Here is a 21,610-nt window from a genome sequence, read left to right as displayed (position 1 = left end):
CAATTTTACTTCCTGACCAACCCTAATACTTCTCCATGTGGCCCTGCATGGCATGGCATAGCCCCTCCTCTTGGGAACTACAAATAGTAATACCTCTTAATGTAGTTGTCTCTCTGTCATCTTAAAATACATGATTAAAACAAAATCCTGGGTATATTTTAAAATACAACTAGACATATGATTATGAGCCAGCTAATTAACCTGTGTGTCACCTTCCTACAGGACTACTCTTCCATACCAGTTTTGGAAACCACTGATGTTTTCCTGACCTTAGTTTTACCTTTGCAAGAATGTCATATAAATGAAACCATATAGCATGTAGCCTATGAGTCTGATTTCCTTCACTTAGCAAAACGCAATTGAGAATTATCTGTGTTGTTATATCAGTAATTCATTCCTTTTATTGGCTAGTACTATTCCATTATACGGATATTACTAGTTTGCTTATACATTCCCCAGCTGAGGGATATTTGGGTTGTTTCAGCTATAAACATTGCATACAGGTTTTTTGTTTTGTTTTGTATGAACATAAATTTTCATTTCACTTGGGTAAAAACCTAGATGTGAGTCAAAAGGTAAATGTATTTTAACTTTATATGAAACTGCCAAATTTTTCCAAACTGGATGTACCATTTTATATTCCCACCAGTAAATTATTAGAATTCCAGTTGTTCTGCAACTTAATTCATACCTGATATGGTCAGTTGCTTTTATTTTACCTATTCTAACAGGTGTGAAGTAATAGCTCATTATAGATTTAACCTGCATCCTCTCAATGGTCAATGATATTGAGCATCTTTTCATGTGTTTATCTGCCATCTCTATTTTCTTTTCTTTTTGTTTTTTAGTTTTTATTTAAATTGAATTTAGTTAACATATAGTGTATTATTAGTTTCAGGGATAGAATTTAGTGATCCATCAGTTGCATATTACACCCAATGCTCATTACATCAAGTGCCCTCCTTAATGCCCATCACCCAATTACCCCATCCCCTTGCCAACTCCTCTCCAGCAACCCTCAGTTTGTTTTCTAAAGAGTCTCTTATGATTTGCCTCCCTGTTTTTATCTCATTTTATTTTTCCTTCCCTTCCCGTTTCCTCTGTTTCGTTTCTTAAATTCTACATATTAGTGAAATCATATGGTATTTGTCTTTCTCTGACTTATTTCGCTTAGCATAATACTCTCTAGTTCCATCCACCTCATTGCAAATGGCAAGATTTCATCCTTTTTTGATGGCTGAGTAAATACTCCATTATATATATGTGCCACATCTTCTTTATTCATTCATCTGTCAACGGACATCTGGGCTCCTTCCATATTTTGTTTCTGCCATCTCTATTCTTTCGTACAGAGTCTGTTAAAATCTTTTGTCCATTTTAATAAGGTTGTTTGTTTTCTTATTGACTTTTAGGAATACTTATATATTCTGGATAAAAGATCTTCGTTAGATATACAATTTGCAAATATTTTCTTCCAAACTACGGCTTGTCTTTTCATTCTCTTAACTTGTGTTTTTAGAAAGCAAAAGTTCTCTGGGGCGCCTGAGTGGCTCAGATGGTTAAGCATCTCTCTTCAGCTCAGGTCATGATCTCCAGGTCCTGGGACTGAGCCCTACATTGGGCTCCCAGCTCAGCGGGGAGTCTGCCTCTCCCCCTACTTGTGTTCTGTCTGTCTTTCTCTCTCTCAAATGAATAAATTCACAAAGAAAGCAGAAGTTCTCAACTTCGATGAAGTCAAATTAATCAATTTTTTACTTTATGGATCATGCTTTTGCTGTTGCATAAAAGAAATCTTTGCCTAACCCAAGGTCACCAAGATATTTTCCTATACCTTTCTCTACAAGATTTATAGTTTTAGGTTTTTACATTTAGATTTATGATCCATTCTAAGTGAATTTTTGTATAGTGTGAAAGTATTGATCAGGGTTCCTTTTTTTTTGCATACAAATATGCAATTGTTTCAGAATCATTTGAAAAGACTACCATTTCCTCATTTAATTGCCTTTGCATCTTTGCCAAAAAATAATTGATCATGTGTATATGTGTCTACTACTACATATTTCACTAATCTATATGTTGACCCAATCTTTTCCAATGCCACACTGTCCTGATTATTGTAGATTTATAGTAATCCTAAAATTAAGTAATGTCTCTGAATTTGGCTGTTCTTTTACAAAAATTTTTTGCTACCCTAGTTTGCCATTCCATATAAATTTTAGAATCAGCTTATTTCTACAAAAAAAAAAAAAATCTGAGTTTGTGATTAATACTGAGTCTTCCAATCCATGAACATGGATCACCTCTCCATTTGTTCTGTCATCTTTTATTTTTTTCACCTATGTTTGGTCATTTCCAGCATACAAACATTGCCAGGTATTTTAAAAATTTTATACCTATTTCCTGGGTTTTGGTACAACTGTAAATAATACTTCCAGGATTTTTTCTTTTTTAATTTCAATTCCCAATTGTTCTTTGCTAGTATATGAAAATGATAGATTCTGTGTATTTCCTTATATCCTGTGACCTGTTAAACTAAACTCATTAATTCTGGGGCTTTTATTTTTTTGGGGGGGGTGACTATTTAGGATTTCTACATACCCAATTATGTTGCCTGTGAATAGAACAGTTCAATTTCTTCCTCTCCAATCTATATGCCTTCTATTTCTTAATCTTGCTTTATTTCATGGGGTAGGACCTCCAGTAAAATGCTGAACAGGAGTAGTGAGAGCAGATATCCTTATATTGTTCCTGATCTTAGGAGGAAAGCACCCAGTCTTTCATCATATTAAGGATGATGTTAGCTGTAGACTTTTTTGTAGATGTCCTTTACCTGTTTGAGGACATTCCCTTCTATTCCCAAATTGCTGAATTTCGACAAAAGCATTTTGTGCATCTATTAAGGTGAATATGTGATTGCTAATACATCACATTAATATTTCCAGAATAAATTGAAGTAATGATACCTTAGATATTTTTAATTTGATTTGCCTGTATTTTGTTAGGGATTTTTGTGTCTTTGTACATGAGAGATATTAATCTTTAGGGGTTTTTTTGTGAAATCTTTCATTTTCCCATCAAAGTAATGCTGGTCTTGTAAGTTAGTAAGTATTCCACCTTTTTCTATATTCTGGAAAAGGTTATGTAGAACTGGTATTCTTTGCTCCTTAAAAGGTTTTAAGTAATATTCCTGTATTATCTTTTTAAGGTCTTAGGATCTAAAGTGAGGCCTTCTCTTTCATTCCTGATTTTGGCAATTTATGTCTTCTCTTTTTTTTTCTTAGCCTGTCTGGCTAGAGGTTTATCAATTTCATTCATTTTTTTTTAATTTTATTTTGTTTTATTATGTTAGTCACCATACATCATTAGTTTTTTGATGTAGTGGAAGTAGCTTTTAGTTTCACTGAATTACCTTGTTTTTCGATTATCAATCTCATTGATTTGTGCTCTTACCTTTATTAGTCTCTGCCCTCTGCTTGCTTTGATCTCAAATACCTCTTCCTTCTCGAGCTTCTTAAAATTGAAGTTTAAATCACTGATCTAAGGTTTCTTCTTTTCTGTCAGTATTTAACACTAAAAATTTCTCAAGTACTGCTTTGGCTGCATCCTTCAAATTTGGATATAATGTTGTTTTTCTTTCATTCAATTAAAAATATTTTCCGGGGTGCGTGGGTGGCTCAGTCAGTTGAGCATCTGACTTTGGCTCAGGTCACATTCTCAGGGTTCTGGGATCAAGCCCCCGTGTCGAGAAACCCTGCTCAGAGGGGAGTCTGCCTTTCCTTATCCCTCTTCCTCTGCCCCTCCTACCACTCATGCTCTATCAAATAAATAAAATCTTTAAAAAATATATTTTCTAGTTATATTGTGACTTCCTTTCTGACGCATGGAATATTTAGAAGTGTGTTAATTTCCAAATATTTGGTAATTTCCAGATATGTCTGTTGATTTTTAGCTTAATTCCATTGTGGTTGGCGAACAGGCTTTGTATATTTTCAATTCTTTTAAAACTTGGTTTGTTTTGTGACACAGAATACGGTCTGTCTTAGTGAATGTTCCACATGCACTTGAAAAGAACGTATATTCTGTTGTTGGGCAGAGGGCTCTACAAAAGTCTATTAGGTCAAATTGGTTAATAGTGTTTTTCAGGTCTTCTCCTTACTGATTTTATGTCAGCTTATTCTGTTGATTACTAAAACAGGAGTATTGAAGGCAGGGGCTAGTCAGATCATCAAAGTCCTTTTTAGCTAAGTTAAGGAGTCTGAAGTTTACCTTGAGTTATGGGAAGCTGTTGGGAAATTAACCTTAAGAAATGGAGTAACAGAGGTGCCTGAGTGGCTCAATTAGTTGTCTGCCCTCGGTTCAGGTCATGATCCCAGGGTCCTGGGATTGAGCCCCACATCCAGCTCCCTGCTCAGCAGGGTGCCTGCTTATCCCTCTCCCTCTTCCCCCCTTGCTCCGCCCCCCAACCATGCTCTCTCTCGCTCTCTCTCTCAAATAAATAAATAAAATCTTTGAAAAAAAAAAAGAAATGGAATAACATGGTATAAATTTTTTTTTTAACTTGACAAGACTGAAAATAGGTTGGAGGAAAGCCAAAGCAGCAGTGGGGGAAGACTACTGGGGAGGCTTTTAATGATAATCAAGGAGAAACATGTACTTGATTTAAAGCAGTGGCTCTGAGAATGATGAAGAAACAGATTTAGGAACTATTAAGAGAATAGAATCTAATAACCACTTGAAAAAGCTGGAGAATAATGAGTAACAGGGAGGAGATGGTTATGGTTCTCACTTTCTGGTTTGGAATACTGGGGTATAAAGGGGCATATATGGGTAACATTTATCAAAATAGGGAAATACAGGAATAGAAATTGATTTGAGAAGAAGGATGAATTCCCAATTTCAACATGCTGAGATTAAGGTTCCTATAAAATATTCATGTAAGATGTCCATTAAATTATGTGGGTTTAGCAGATAGGTCTAAGCTATATAGACTTATGAGCCATTAGCACATACTATTAATTGAAACCATTTGTTGGGGTGAATTTATTGAAGAATAGTATATAAAAAAGTGCTTCTCAAAATGTCATTTTAGGATTATCAGATTATTAAAATGCAGATTCTTAGGAACTATTTTAGATTGAATTTCTGTTTTCAGTCTCATAAGGCTGAAACCAAGGTGTTAGCAGGGCTGCATTACTTATTGAAAGCTCTAGGGGAGAATCCACTTGCACACTCACTCAGGCTGTTGGCAGAATTCAGTTCCATGCAGCTGTCAGACTGAAGTCCTTGTTTCCTTGCTAGTTGTCTGGGTGCCACCCTCTGACCTTTGCAGGTAGCCTTCTACAGCTCAGAACCAGCAACAGTTTATCCTTTTCACATTGCCTTACCTCTGACTCTTCTGCTTTCCTATTCCACTTTTAAGGACCCATGTGATTATATTAGGTCCTCGCAGATAATCTAAAATAATCTCCCTAGCTTAAGTTCTAGAACTTAGTTCCATCCGCAGAATCCTTTTTTGCCATAATAACATAACATATTCACAGGTTGCAGGGATTTGGGCATGGACACCTACGGGAGACCAGTATTCTGCCTACTATAAGCTACTACGAGCATTCTGATTTAAGACTTTTTGTAGACCCATGTTTTCATTTTTCATTTACCTTGGGTAAGTACCTAGGAGTGGAACTGCTGGGTCATAAGGCAGGTATATGTTTAACTTTATAAGACACTGCCAGACATTTTTCCAACATGATTGTACCATTTTACACTGCAACCAATAATGAAAGAGTATGAGAGTTCCAGTTGTTCCACATCCTCACCGATATATGATGCTGTCAGCCTTTTTGGTTTTAACCATTTTAGTGGGTACATGGCAGTATCTCCTTGTGTTTTTAATTTGCAATTCCCTGAAAACTAATGATGTGGAGCACTTTTTCATATTCATGTTAGCCATTTACATTTATTTTCATGTGAAGTATCTGTTCTTTTACTCATTTTTAATTTGGATTGTTGGTGTTTTAAATGAGTTATCAGCTCTTTATCCATTCTGGAAACAAATTCTTTATCAGATATATGTACATATATACTGCAAATATCTCCTCTTCCGTGACTTGTCTATTCCCTTTCTTAAATGTACCTTTTGATGAACAGAAGTTTTACTTTCATAATGTCTCTTTCATCAAAATTTTTTTCTTTTATTGTTATCGCATTCTGTGTCCTGTCTCAGATATTGCTGCCTACCTCAAAGTCACAGAAATTCTCCTATAAGTTTGTTTTACCTTTTACTTTTAGGTCTTTGATCCATCTCAAATTAATTTTTGTGTATTGGGTGAAATGGTTCATTTTTCCCCCATATGGATATCCAATAGTTCCAGCATTACTTGTTGAAAACATTTTACTTTCCTCACTAAATTGTGCTTTGTTTGAAAATCAATTGTCTATGTAATTATGGGCATAACTCTGGACTCTATTCCATTTCATTGATCTATTTGATACCATACTGTCTTGATTACTAGAGTTCTATAAAAATCTTTAAGCTAGGTAGTACAAGTTCTCTGGTTTTGTTCTTCCTTTTCAAGATTGACTACTCTAGGTCTTTGGCACATTCATATAATTTTAAAGTCAGCTTATCAATTTCTATTTTTAAAAAGCCTTTTGGATTATGAATGTGATTGCATTAAATATGAAATACTAACTTTAAGTAGAGAACAGAGGAGAAATTCTGAGGACACAGAAAGTAAAAAGGGAGAGATTATGAGTACCAAATGAAACAAATACTCAAAAATTCCATTAAATTTAACAACAGGGAAGTCACCAGAGCTTCACAATGGTAGCTTCATTGCCCTGGTTGGAGAAGAAACCAAAGTGAAACTAAACATCCAATTTCCTCTTCATTCCTATTAATAAAACACCTGAATTGTAGCTGGGCATACAGATAACCGAATAAAGACAACATTACCTATCTCTCCCTCTACTTAAGTGTGACCACTGATTAGAAACCGGCTCATGGGCCCTAAGCGGATGTGTCACATGCAACTTCTTAGAAGTGTCCTTAAAAGAGTATGTGCCTTTCTTCACCTTTTCCTTTTCCCCCTTGCTATGAGCAGGTGGCAGATGGAATTAAAGCACCCATCTCAACCACGAGGTAGCATGCAAAGGAAGGCAGAACAGCAAGAAAGAGGAGCCCAAGTCCCTGATGATCATGGAGCTGCTGCCACACCAGCTATGGCCTGCCTACCTATGGAATCATATGCAGAGTTAAGGTTTTATTAGCATCTTTCTTTGTAATGCAGCCAAGCCTGATTCTAATACATCACAGTTTTAACTATCTATATGCCAGTGATCCCAAAGTTGTACCTTCAGTCACAATCTTTCCAGACTCATCTATCCAACAGCTACTGGAACATTTCCACTTGGATGTCCAACAGATCTTTCAAACTTAACTGTCCAAAACAGAATTCTTTATTTTTTTCCTCCCTAAAGTCTTCCTCCACTCATCCTCCCCATGGCAACCAAATGGCAAATGGTTTTTGGTGATAAATGATAACTGACCTATCTTGTAGCTCAAGCAAAACACCTAAATGTTGCCTCTGATTCCTTGTTTTCCCCTCACCCCCTGTCCAAACCATGCAAAATTCCTGCTCAATGCCATCTAAATACATCCCAAATCCATCTACCTTTCTTCATCTTTACCGTTACACATCTAGTTGAAATCATCATCATCTCTCACCTGGAATAATGCAATAGCATCCTCAATGTGCTTTTTGTAACTTAAGAAATCCTTCCCAGAGAGATGAAGTTCTGGAGATAGACAGTAGTGACAGCTGCACAAGAACATAAATGCCACCAAACTATACACCCAAAAGCGGCTAAAATGGTATATTTTATGTTAGGTGAAAAAAACCTTTCCTGGAAACAATAGAGCCTCCTATATATTTTTTTAAATATTATGTAAATGTCCTTCACACTGAAGTCTTCAATCCATCTGGAAATCACTGTTGTGAATGGACAGTAATAGGAATCTAATTTAGTCTTTATTCTATATGGATACCACGTATTTCAATATCATTTAGTGAACAGGGTACACTTTCCCCTGTTTTAAAAGACCACTTAGTGGTATGCTAAACTCCCATATTTATGTGGGTGTGTTTCTAACTTTCCATTCTATTCCATCTGACCACTTTTCTATCCCTGAACCAATACTAGCAATTAACACTTAACAATTAAGTAGTCTTAATTATCATGGCTTCATATTAAGTTTTGATATCTGGGAGGAAGGGACTTCCATTTGATTTTTTTTTTTTTTTTTCAAAATTGACTTAGCGATTCCTAGTCCTTTGGATTTCCATATATATTTTAGGTTCAGCATGTCAAGTTCCATGAAAAATCATGTACAATTTTAATTAGAATTACACTGAATTTGTAGAATTGGGGAAAACTGACACCTTTATGATACTGAGTCTTCCCACCCATGAATACAGTGTATCTCTCCATTTACTTGGGTCTTCTGTTACGTGTTTCAAAAAACATTACAATTTTCTCCCTAGAGGACTATACAGCTTCAGTTTGATCTATTTCTAGATACCTTTAGCTTTGAATACTGGTATGAATAGTACCTTTTTAAAAATTAAAATTCCTACTTAGCTATTGCTGGTACACAGAAGTTATTTTTTAATTCAGAAATCTTCCTGAAGGCCGTTTTTTCCCCATTTATTGAGTGCTACTTCCCTTTCCCAGATTTGTGATCTCTTCCCTTACCTTATAAATGCATGTATATGCATGTCTACACATATACACACACATTTCCTTTTGTTTTCTTTCTGGGATGTTTATTCTGTTCCATTGTTCTGTCTCCTACTACTACCACACTGTCTTAAATGCTGTAGTTTTATATTTTGATAGCATTACTCTTCTGTCTCAAACTTTTCTTAGCTATTTATGTTCATTTACTTTTCCAAATAAATACTGCAATTATTTTGCAGGTTCTTCCCCAGAGCCCAATCACTCTTTATTACATCACCATCTACCTTCTTGTTAACTGATTTTGCTATCTTTCTCCCCCCACTGTAATTGGCTGCCTGCTCATCATTGTATTCCCAGTGTCTAAAACAGTGTCTGGCGCATACCAGGTGCACAAAAATGTTTGCTGAATAAATGGATGGAGATTTTAAACCTGGATGATTCAGAGAAACACAGAAAGAAAAGCAGGTTTTGAAGTAATGGTGAAAGATAAAAACTAGCTCAGTTTTGAGAGGAGGTGCTTAGATTACTCACAGGTGATTAATGTGTAGGCCTCAGGCCAGCACCTGGGGCACAAGAGTGGAGGTTCAATGAGATGGTCAAGGAGGAGAATGCATGCAAGAGCGTTGGGGGCGGGGAGGAAAGAAAAGATACTTGGAAATAACAAGTGCTGACGAAGATGTGGAAAAAAAGAAACCCTTGTCCGCTCTTGGTGGGAATGCAAGCTGGTGCAGCCACTGTGGAAAACAGTACAGAAATAATTACAGAATTACCATATGATCTAGTAATTCCATTACTGGGTATTTACCCAAAGTAAATGAAAACATTAATTCAAAAAGATATAAACACCCTTATGTTTATTGCAGCATTATTTACCATAGCCAGGATATGGAAGCAGCCCATGTGTCCATCCATAGATGAATGGAGAAAGCAAGTCTATGCAATGGACTATCAGCCTTAAAATAGAATGGAAACTTGCCATTTGCAACAACATGGACGGATATAGAGATTATAATGTTAAGTGAAATAAGTCAAAGACAAATACCATAAGATTTCACTCATACGTGGAATTTAAGAAACAAAAAAGAGCCCAAAAAAAACCCCGACTCTTAAATATAGAGAACTGGTGGTTGCCAAAGAGGAGGTGGATAGGCAGATGTGCGAAATAGGTGAAGGGAATTAAGAGTACACTTACAGTGATGAGCACTGACTAATGCACAGAATTGAATATATAGCACACCTGAAACTAATATTACATTCTGTTTATACTTGAATAAAAAATTTTAAAAATTAAAAAAAATTGTAAAAAATACTTTAATCAAAAAGAGACACGTTGTAAGAACCATGCCTAGGGCGAGCGCAGAACCAGCAATACGGAAACCAAAAAGAGGAAAAATTTTGAGGGCTAAGAAGAGGGAAATGAATTTAAGAGCTGGGTTTATTAATGACATAAACACATGAAGTAGTAATGTGCAGCATTCGCTTAATTTGGAAGTACAATTTCACCTAAGGAATCTAAGCTAGAGCCTCATACCTCCACCGGTAAAAATAATTAGAGAGAGAGCTCTATTAGACTACACACCAAAATTTGGGGAAAGGATTAATTTTAGAACCCTCTGGGGTCTTACAATGACCGTTCGGGGTTTAAAAACCTATCAGCATTCGATCTATGCACCCTCTCGGGTCACAGCTAGAAGCTGTGGTCTGGCAGGTTCCGATTTCAATGAAACTGTTTCCTACTCCTTCTCATCATCTTTCCGTGACTACCCAGTGGGGGCTGACGGTACCGGCAGGTGCTTTAGGGGCCTCAGGGGGGAATCCGAGCTGGGCAGCGACTGGGAAAGGATAGTCGGGCGGCCCAGGCTCGGAGAGGCCCTCTCTCCCGGCTGCAGGTCGACGGGTCAGCCGGTGTCAGGGGCCGCGCCCCCGCGCCGCCTCCCCGCTCCCCGCTGTGCCGACTTCGCCGAAGCCCTCGCCCTCGCCCGACCCCCACGAGCCCGGGCTCCCCTTCCTACCTGCCGCACGCGGACTCGGCCAGCCCTCAGCCGCTCACCGCCGACCCAGGCAGCAGGGAGCCCACCTTCCCCGGCGGTTCCCAGCCGGAGCCCTCCAGCTGGCTACCGGCGGCACGTGATACCACCCCCGTCGCGCCCCGCCCCGCCCCCTCAGCCCTGCTCGTGCTCCGCCTCCCGCCGGCGTGCCCCACCCACAAGAGCGTCGCTGACCGATGACGTAGCCGGCGCAGGCACACTTGGCAAGGCCGAAGTGCTGCTGGTTCTGAGGGCGGAGGTACGTGGTGTTGGCCCTCCCAGCGAGAGGGGAAAGTGGGGTGCGTGGAAAACCGAGGGCTCCCAAGGAAAGAGGGGAGGGGGAGAAAAGTCCTAGAAGCCTGTTCTCCGAGTGCTGGGGTACAGGGCGGTGTCCGGCACCTCTCGGGGCCCTTCCTGAAGAGGCTTGGAGGCTTCCCGCAGTAATTGAACCGTGGATTTCATTACGGGTAATGGCTCGCGTCCAGGTGAAGTTTAAGGATTAAGTTGGCGTCCGCTGCGTGGGATATTTTCCTCCTCGGGCAGATCATTGGGGAACCTGATTTATGTGGTAAAAGAACATGAGATCTGGAGACCTGGCTTCTCTCTCTGCCTCTCCCCACCCCTTCCTCTCTCTCTCTCTCCCCCCCCCTTCCTCTCTCTCTCTCTCCCTACCCCTTCCTCTCCCTCTCTCTCCCTCCCCCCTCCCTCCGCCCCCTCCCGCCCCCCGGAGCTATGGCTTAGTCTCTTCGCTCCATCTCATCTGTGAAATGAGATAGTCGTCCTCACCATCCCTTTCACAGCTACTATTCTGTGATTTCTGCCTCCCGGAATCTTATCCTTTATCATTATCCTGGGTGGGACTAGAAATCTTGTGACTCGTGTTCTAAACTTGGTTTGGGTACGCGGGCGTAGAGTTAGGTTGCTTGCTTTGATTAGGATTGACTTGGTTAGCATTTGCAAGTAAGATTTCTGCATTAATATTCCAATAGACTCATCTTAATTTTTAAAAATCAGAATATCTATGTTAATGTTAGCCCTATGTTTTTCATAGACTTAAATGTTTAATGTGACATTTAATATTTTGCCTCATTTCAAGAGGCAAATCTCCAAAGTATATTGAGAAAGTTGATGTTTTTTTTTATTTTACCTTTTTTATTAGCATTTTAAAGGTCATCTGCAACTTCTGACTGGGAAAAGATGGTCAACGTCTTGAAAGGAGTGCTAATAGAATGGTTAGTAGTTTTGATACTTAATGAAATTTAAATCTCCATATTTAATCTTGATATATATGTACCTTCTCTAGAATCCGTGTTTTTGTTTTGTTCTAAGATCTAAAGGAATCGGGCGCCTGGGTGGCTCAGTCGTTAAAAGGTCAGCCTTCAGCTCAGGTCATGATTCCAGCGTCCTGGGATCGAGCCCCACATCGGGCTCTCTCCTCGGTGGGAAGCCTGCTTCTCCCTCTCCCACTCCCCCTGCTTGTGTTCCCTCTCTCGCTGTGTCACTGTCAAATAAATAAATAAAATCTTAAAAAAAAAAAAAAAGATCTAAAGGAATCAAGTCTTTCAGCTTTCTCAACTTCATTTTTCTTATATAACAAGTGAGACAGATTGTATTGCTGCGTTTCTTCCTGGTGCCAGATTTCAGTGTCTCAGTCCAGTTGATGTAATTGGCATATTTCCAGCATGTTTTGGTCTGGGGCAGTGTATTTTTTAGATCAACACTCTTTAGAGGAACAGTGCTCATATTGTCCTCCAACCATCAGGGATTGACTAGAATTTTAAGGTCTGCCTATGTCTTCACCATCATAAACTGTGGTCTTGAAAAAGTAAGAAAATCAAGAGCCAGTTGAAGGTTGTCTAAACTAGGCACACATTTCACAGGAGAAGCTAGATACCTTAATGGGTAGCAATGAATTCCTCAAAGCAAGCTATTAAGGGCTTTGTTATCACATAGTCTGAAAAACTAAACTACTGGACCAGTTCTTGCTCAGTCTCCACTTGTTTGTGATGGCAAGGCTGGGGGAGGAGCAAAACCAAACTGTAGGATACTCTGGCATTTAGGACAGCGTTGTCCTATAGAAATATAATGTGAGCCATATATGTAGTCTTAAATCTTCTATTAACCACATTAAGAGTAAATTGAAGCAGGTGAAATTAATATGTTTTATTTGACCCAGTGTCCAAAATATTTCGACATGTTCTAAATCTTCAAAGTTCTTACTAAGATTTAAAAATTTTGCTGAGTCTTTTTTCATACGACAGCTTCAAAATCCAGTGTGGAGTTTACTTTCACAGCCCATCTCACAGGCTGGCCACATTTCAAGTGCTCCGTAGTGAGCAGTGCAGATTTAATGTTTGGATAGACACAACAAAGACAAGAAGAAAAGAGCCAGTGATGTAGGAGGGAAGCTAAGAGGGAATGTTTCATAACGGTGAGTGGGCCATGTCCAGTGGTGATGAGAGATGGAATAAGTTGAAGACACACTAGAAGTCAGCGATTTCTTTTTTTTTCTCTCTTTTTTTTTTTTTTTTAATGAGAACTGTTTTAGTAGAGAGGTGGGATAGATTTCAGATTGGAGTACTGCCCTAAGTACAGCCCTCTTGCGTCAGGGTTCCCCACTTAGCGGGAAGTCTGCTTGAGATTCTCTGATTCTCCCTCTCTCTGCCTCTCCCCCCACCGCAGAGTGCGCTGGTGTGCATGCACGCACTCTTTCTCAAATCTTTAAAAAAAAATGTAGGTAATTGAATGTGCTAATAAAACAAAGTGTTGAGGGTAGAGCCAGAGAGTGTAATGCTAAGCGAAACAAGTCGGTCAGAGAAAGATAAATACCATGTGATTTCACTCATGTGGAATTTAAGAAACAAAATAAGCAGAGGGGAAAAAAGCAAGACAAATCAAGAAACAGACTCTTAATTATAGAGAACAAACTGATGATGATGGGGAGTAAGGAGTGCACTTGTGGTGATGAGCACCAGGTGTTGAATGGAAATGTTGAAATGTCGAATCACTAAATTAAGCATTGATTGTGACATTTTTATAATCAAATAATGTAGCAATTAAAGTATTTGAAAACATTTTTAAGTGATATGGGACAATGACATTGTGTAATACAATGGTAAATAAAAAGGTCTGAATGCCTTCATGAAATAACACTGAGCATTTACCAGATACTATCCTAAGCACATGGTACTACTCAGTTCTCACAACAACCCTATGAAATATAGGTATTCTTTTTTTTTTTTTTTAAGATTTTATTTATTTGAGAGAGATACAGATAGAGAGAGGAGAAGAAGGAGAAGCAGGCTCCCCACTGAGCAGAGAGCCTGACATGGGGCTCAGCCCCAGTATCCTGGGATCATGACCTGAGCTGAAGGCAGACACTCAACCAACTGAGCCATGCAGGTGCCCCCCAGATATAGGTATTCTTATCCCCATTTTTAAGATTTTTTATTTATTTATTTGACAGCACAGCAGGGGGAGCAGCAGGCAGAGGGAGAGGGAGAAGCAGGCTCCCTGATAAGCAAGGAGCCCGACATAGGGCTCGATCCCAGGACCCTAGAATCATGACCTGAGCCAAAGGCAGACGCTGCACTGACTGAGCCACCCAGGCGCCCCCTTATTGTGTTAAGTTTTTAAAAAGAATGTGTGTGTGCATATTCTTAGAATATCATATACACAGGCTAGTAATAACAAAAATATTTTTGGAACAGCAAATCCTTTAATAGGGATAGAAATGGGTAATTTAAACCTTTCTACCTATATCCTCCCACACACCCAGAAACTCTTGGCATTTTAGTTGCTCTTCATTTGAGTATCTACTGTGAGCAAAGTGTTTTTAGATGTATTCTCTAAATCCAGCAACCCTGCAATATAAGTACCACTGTCTCCATCTTACTACCTAGGACCCTAAGACATGGAGAGGCTCAGTGATTTCATATATCATACATATTTTGGTTGACTTAGCTGGGCTTGGGGTTAGTCTTCTTTAGCGTCATGTTTTTCTAAGGATAAACCTATTGTATGTCATATTGGGAACTTGGGACTGTTATTCTGGTTAGCTCAGTGTCCCCTGTGTTGGCCCTTTCTTTCTCTTAAGACCCTATTCATTGCAAATATTTATTGAGCACCTACAATATACTGAACCCTAATAAAGGTAACTATATCTCAAGCTGGACAATACGCTTATTCCCAAAACACTTTGGAAAATGCTTGTAAGAAGGAAATAAGCAAACAAAGCCATTTCATGTTCAATAACAGTTTTCTAAAACATTCTGTTCTCAGGACATACAGAATTTGGAGAAATACTTTTAAGATTTTTAAGTAATTATACCTGTTAGCTAATTATTACCAGGAAGGATAGTTTACCATTGGCTGAGCCAAGATTATCATTCTTTTTTTTTTACTTTTTTTTAATTTTATTATGTTAATCACCATACATTACATCATTAGTTTTTGATGTAGTGTTCCATGATTCATTGTTTGAGTATAACACCCAGTGCTCCATTCAGTACGTGCCGTCTTTAATACCCATCACCAGGCTAACCCATCCCCCCACCCCCTCCCCCAAGACTATCATTCTGATGGGATGGACAGTGCTGACAATTTTGTGCAGGTGACCAGTGAAGTCTCTGATCTGCTTTACATCTAACTATGTCATCCTGGTAGAGCCTTTGTGGTGTAATACTTTTTAGAATCACGTTTTATAGAGGTTAAACTCACTCAGGTTATGTAGGAGGGAGTTTGATTGATATCTGCCTTCACATCTCCAGGTCAAAGACCTTTTTTTCTTGCTCACTAGCCCTGATCCCAGGACTTTAACCAAGTATGTCTATGGGCACTTGGTTTTGTTTTTCTCTCTTACCAGCAGGTTCTCCCATAGAATCTCTTCATGAGGAAGTAGAATAAATAGCCCTGTATGCAGGCAAGATATTCAAGTTCCCTTAATGTTTCATAATAAAAGTCCCTTAAACTTTGTCCTTTTGAATCGTTATAAATTATATTTCAGGTACATGCTTGAGAATTCAGTCTCAAATTGCTTGCTGTTTTCCTTTCAAAAAGTTGAAGCGGTTAATAAGGGAAGTAGTTATTTCAGTGTCTCACCAGTCACTTTGTAGGTATCTCATTTGTCAGTTAGCAGTGTGTCCCTAGGTATGGGGAATGGTGCTGGTTCAAGATGGTTTGTAGTAGAACACAAAAGGGAGGGGGAGAACACAAAAATTGTTTTTATATGACCAGTTTAATTTATTTGAGGATAAAAACACAGTAGGATGGTGATTCATACCAGGCAAAGTTAAGCTTAAAAGTTGATTTAAAGGCAATTTAAAGAAAAATAAGAAGTAATATGTAGCTGAGGTGTTACAAGAGATGGCTAAATGAGCAAGGATAGTATGCAAATGGCAAAATTTGAAAACACCAACGTGCTAATTCAAAGCGCATTTGCAAGTCCCCCTGTCACTTAGGTCTCAATCCTTCTCTTACTGTTCCTGTCACCAGCACCTGACACAGTGGATCGCTTCCTCTTCTTGAATGTCCTTTGTTCACTTACCTTCCAGGACTCAGGGTTTTCTTCCTACCTCAGTGGTCACTGCTTTATAATCTACTTGGCTCATTTGTCCTTTTCTTCCTAACCTTTTGATATTAGGGAGACTGGGTCTTGGTCCTTGGTCCCTTCTCTGTAGCTGTGTTAATTCCCTTGTCAGAGCTTGATGACTGACTTTTTCTCTTCAGTCCGGACTTCACTGCTGAAATTCGGAATTGTCTATCCACTTTCCTACTCAGTTTTTTCACTTGGGTGCCAGTAGGCATCTCACAGGTAACATGCCTAAAACTCCACTCTTGATTTTCCCAGCAAACCTGTTCTTCCTCCTTCCTCCTCATCTCAGTAAAAGGCAACTCCACTTTTTCATTTGCTCTGACTGAAAATGTTGAGAGTCTCCTTAATTCTTCTCCTTCAAAGCTGGAGTCTAGTCTCAGCAAGTTAGGCAGGCTTTACATTCAACCTATGTCTAGAATCCAGACACTTCTCCCCTCACTGTTACCATGTGGGTCCAAACCATTATCATCTCTTGCCTGGGTTACTACAGTCACCTTCTAATCAGTCTCCCTGTTTCTACCCTTGCCCTCACTACCCTCCAGTCAGTATGATCCTTGCGTTTAAAATTGAAGTCAGTCTGTAAGTTAAATCATGTCACTCAATAAAAGCAAACTGCTAAAATCACCTCCAAGGCCCTTTGTGATCTGGCCCAGCTATAACTTTCTGACCTCATCTTTGACTTCTGTCCCCTTTAGTCACCCCTCTCCAGCCTCATGGCCTTACTCTTCACTCTGCCTAGGACGCCCTTGCCTGAGTCACTACATGCCTTGCTTACTGCCTCTTGTTCATTCAGATGTCACTGCTCAGTAAGGCCTTTCCTGCCTCCCCTGTTTAAACTTACAAGGTCCTATCACTTTCATCACTGCCATTTCTCATCCTACTTCCCTACTTTGTGTGTGTGTGTGTGTGGATCATAATGCTACCAGTAGAATATAAGCTCCATAATGGAGGATTCTGAATTGTTTTGTTTACTGCTGAAGACCCAGGACCAGAGTAGTGCCTAGCACATGACAGCTGCTCAATAAATATTTATTGAATGAGTGAATAAAGCTTAAAATAGCAAATTTACTTCTGAACCAATCAATTCTGCAGATTAGAATGCTCATTCTAATTCTGCAACCATAGAATATGACTGAATTTTGCCAAACCTAGGTTATTGTTCCAAACTTAAGTGTAAGATGACAGGCATACTAGAAACTAAATTTAAAATTTATGTCAGTTCTGATGTGGGCAGACTTGTTTGTTTATTCACATTTTATGGTGTAGTAAATTGTTAATAAAATCATTGTAATGGTAAGTTACTGAAAATAATTAAAATCATCTCTAGGAAGACTTGACTTTATTAATAGTCAATATACCATGAACCATACTCATATAGTGATTGAAATAAGTCCTTTACCTTTGTTAGCTTCACTTACACCTAGTTTGTACTTGAAAAAAGTAAAACTTGTTTTTAATTTTTTCAGGAAATTACACTGACCTCATTTTTTGCTAAACACATTATTGTACATTATATTAGGTCTAAAGAGTGTCCTTTGTTGTGATTCAGGGTTTTTATGACAGGTGTTTCTGTAAATCCTAGAAATCGGTTTTTTTGTTTTTTTTTTTTTAGATTTATGTATTTATTTGAGAGACAGGTGTGGGAGAGCTGGTGGTGGGGGGTGGGAAGAGGGAGAGAGAATCCTCAAGCAGACTCCCTGCTGAGCTCGGAGCCCGACATGGGGCTTGCTCCCAGGACCCTGAGGATTATGACCTGAGCTGAAATAAAGAGTTGGACACTTAGCCAGCTGACCCACCCAGGCACCCCATGTAAATCCTAGAAATTGTATCCCTCTTTTCCTTGTGACTTTATTCATTCCAAACTAAAAATCACAAATAAATAGAATTAAATTTGTGTCTCTTCTTTGAGCTCAGTATTCTCAAGAAGATTTTGGTAGGATTTCCTTTAAAGATTCTGAGTGATAGTTCAAACTTATAAAGTTCAGAATTTTAAGGAGGAAAAAAAAAACACTTGGGAACCTACTGTAAGCCAAACACTATCCTTGGCATTATTCCCCTCTAATTTTTATAACAGTTCTGTTATGTAGGCTCATTTTGTGGCGTTGAAGATTAAGTACATATTAAGGTCACACAAGTAAGTGATAAAACTGAGATTGAATCCAGATCTGACTTTTACTGTTCACCCTGCTTTATCACAGTGACTGTTTAACTGATTTTGTAAATTAATTTTTCACTGGCAAGATAGTGAAAATCTATTGGCGTCTTAAATGTAATGGTCATGGGCAAGTAAGGAAATTAATTTTTTAAATCAGTTAAGGGAGCTGTGATTCTAGGCCCTATTAACTACAAAGCTCTGAACATTCCTTTTTCACCTGTCAGTGACAAATTACTCTTTTAAAATCTTATCATTGGCCTCTTTCTCTAAAACTTGATGGAACAGTTCTAATACTTGAGACGGAGTGAGGGATTGAGTAACAGTTTAGAACTTTTAAAGTTACCCTAAAAATTGTGCATGCCGAATTCTCATTGCTCAGGTGTAATTTGACAGCTCAGTGAGTCGTTATCATGTGTTTCTCTCTGCAGTGACCCTGCCATGAAGCAGTTCCTGCTGTACTTGGATGAATCAAATGCCTTAGGGAAGAAGTTCATCATTCAAGACATTGATGACACTCATGTCTTCGTTATTGCAGAGTTGGTTAACGTCCTCCAGGAGCGAGTAGGTGAATTAATGGACCAAAATGCTTTTTCTCTTACCCAGAAGTGAAGATACTCAATATTGATCACTTAGGAATTACAAGTAACAAATGTGAGAGACGGTCACCATTCAGTGTCCTGTGTGACAGATGAGACTTAGTGGCTTAGGCACATATCATGGGAAACCTGTGATGTTTGTTCAGAAAAAAGTCCCTGAACTGATTTTCTTGGTTTTTTCCCCAGTACATGTACCCTAGAATTTAAAAAAAGAAAGAAAGAAAAAAACTTCAATGGTTGTCTGTAATTTGGCTTTTATTATCCTACATTAAAATATAAATGTAAATGGTTTTTGAATACCAATTTAATACATTAAGAATATAATGGAATATGCCTTTATCAGTTTAACCTAGGTGTTTGTTTTGCTTGTTCCTGTTAATGTGGGATTTTGTAGTGTGGGTGTGGTTTGTTCTGATCTAATTAGAAACTTCACAGATTGATTACTTAGATAAATATGCCAAGGTGGGACCTTTGGTAATATTTATGTTTTTGCAAATAATATCTGCATAGTGGCCAGCTTTACTGGTGAAGAAGATGGGGAAGAGAACCATGTTACGTTAATGTAAACTACACTTTGCATTTCCCTAAAAATACAGTGTTTTAAAAGTACAGAGTATTTGGGGCGCCTGGGTGGTTTAGTTGGTTAAGCGTCCAACTCTTGATCTCAGCTCAGGTCTTGATCTCAGGGTCATGAGTTCAGGCCCCACGTGTAGAAGATTAGAAATAACCAAAGGGCATGTTGCGTTGCAAGCTTTATCTGTTCCTTGTTCAAACGTTTTTGGTCACATTTTCCTTTCCCATCAGGACAAGTGTTCTTTTGTTTAAAAAAAAAAAAAAAGATCTGTTTTATTTGTGCCTTATTCCATATGAGAATCCGTTTAAACTCTTTTTAAAAAGAAATAAGGACTGTAGAAAGAGTACAGCATAAGGAATATAGTCAATAATATTGTAATAACATTGTATGGTGACAGATGGTAAGTAGACATACCGTGGTGAGCATTTTGTAATGTATACAATTGTCAATTCACTATGTTTTACACCTAAAACTAACAGAATATTGTGTATCAACTACAATTTTAAAGAAAGGGAAGGAGGAGCAGCTAGAAACAAAGTGAGTCTTGTGGGAAGCGGGATGATTGGGTTAAGATATGTTGCATATGGTTTTATGATTGTTTGGAGCAGAAATAACACTGATAGGAGCTTTGCTTCTCTTCCTGAAGATAGTGTTAACTAGGATGTGTTCATGTGATGAGAATTTTCTAAGAGAGAAGAGGACTTTTGCGATGCCATAACCCAGTTTTCTTCCCTCGTATGGTGTGCTTATTCAAAGCACCTGTGTACCATTTTCACTCACTTACACAAGCTGGACACTTCCACTGTTTGGTACAGTAGTTCCTCCATTATCGGTGGTTTCACTTTTCCACCAGCAACCAAGGTCCAGAAGCAGATGATTCTCCTTCTCACTATCGTCAGAAGGTTGATAGTAACCTAATGCTGTCATGATGCTTATGTCATTCACTTCACTTCATCTCATCATATGAGCATTTTGTCATCTCACATGAGGATCCCACAAGAGGAAAGACGGTGAGTATAGTACAGTAAGATAGAGAGAGACCATATTCACATAACCTTAATTACAGTTTATTGTTATTCTATTAATTATTGTTCTTAATCTCTTACTGTGCCTAATTTATAAATTAAACTTTGTCATAGGTATGTACATATAGGAAAAAACATAGTATACATGGCTCAGTGCTTTCTGTGGTTTCAGGCATCCACTGGGGGTCTTGTAATATAATTACCATCTATCATGATTCCCACCAAAATAATCAATCCACAGAAGTTTGATTCTCATATAACAGTGCAAACAATTTTGTGGCATTATTGGTACATTTGGTACTAAAATTTGTTGAGTAGAAAATATATTTCTTTAGAATTTCCTGCTATACTGAAATGGTACTGAATCTTGTGTTTCAGGCATATCTAAGTCAATTTCAAATAAACCTCACATATTTGTCAGCTAATACCTTTTATATTAACATGAAACCTTAAGAAAATTTTTCTTAAAATCCCAGTTTAAAAGGTATGGAAAAAGCTATATTGGACAGTGAATGCAAAGAGTCTTATGTGAAGGAAAATCTTTTTATTTTTTTTCCAAAGATTTTACTTATTTATTTGAGAAAGAGGGAGCAGAAGTGGGGGAGGCAGAGGGAGAGGGAGAAGCAGACTCCACTGAGCAGGGAGCCCAACATGGGGCTCGATCCCAGGACCCCAAGATCATGACCTGAGCCAAACTAATCGACTGAGCCACTTAACCGACTTAACTGAGCCACCCAGGCACCCCAGCTCTCGTTTTTTAAAAAAGTCATATTGGAGCAAATGTTAAGTATTTCTCTCTGGACACTGCATTAAGAAAGACAGGACATTGTGACACTAGGAAGCCCACTTGCAGCTATTTAGTTGATTTGTTCAACTACGAGATAATAGGACATAACCAACT

General features: G+C 38.5%; 2 protein-coding genes across 4 annotated transcripts in view; one reads left to right on the top strand and one right to left on the bottom strand.

The window, feature by feature from the left end:
• Window positions 1–10,878, bottom strand: part of SERAC1 (serine active site containing 1) — a 60,318-nt gene extending 49,440 nt beyond the window's left edge. Inside the window, exon 1 of the mRNA XM_032407566.1 lies at window positions 10,752–10,878. The gene's annotated coding sequence lies outside the window, so the exon portion shown is untranslated. The remainder of the gene's footprint in view (window positions 1–10,751) is intronic.
• Window positions 10,879–10,935: 57 nt separating this feature from the next.
• Window positions 10,936–19,400, top strand: GTF2H5 (general transcription factor IIH subunit 5). Of its 3 annotated transcripts, none has more exons than XM_032408287.1 (3): window positions 10,936–11,025; window positions 11,926–11,998; window positions 18,943–19,400. In XM_032408287.1, the coding sequence occupies exons 2-3, from the start codon at window positions 11,964–11,966 to the stop codon at window positions 19,121–19,123; spliced, it is 216 nt and encodes a 71-aa protein (XP_032264178.1). In that variant the 5' UTR covers window positions 10,936–11,025; window positions 11,926–11,963; the 3' UTR covers window positions 19,124–19,400. The 3 variants fall into 3 exon arrangements, with proteins under 3 accessions (XP_032264178.1, XP_032264179.1, XP_032264181.1); XM_032408288.1 differs by lacking the exon at window positions 10,936–11,025 and adding an exon at window positions 11,034–11,233; XM_032408290.1 differs by lacking the exon at window positions 10,936–11,025 and adding an exon at window positions 11,634–11,726.
• Window positions 19,401–21,610: the final 2,210 nt, after the last annotated feature.

The sequence above is a fragment of the Phoca vitulina genome, unplaced genomic scaffold (assembly GCF_004348235.1).
Source record: "Phoca vitulina isolate PV1807 unplaced genomic scaffold, GSC_HSeal_1.0 scaffold9, whole genome shotgun sequence".
NCBI classification, from domain to species: domain Eukaryota; kingdom Metazoa; phylum Chordata; class Mammalia; order Carnivora; family Phocidae; genus Phoca; species Phoca vitulina.
This window is presented reverse-complemented; position numbering and strand designations above follow the sequence as displayed.

Bases quoted from the DNA above. Each gene is read 5' to 3' on its own strand.
- GTF2H5 (XM_032408287.1), top strand. From the start codon at position 11,964: ATGGTCAACGTCTTGAAAGGAGTGCTAATAGAATG. The intron at 11,999-18,942 runs GTTAGTAGTTTT...TTCTCTCTGCAG, and splicing joins AAAGGAGTGCTAATAGAATG to TGACCCTGCCATGAAGCAGT.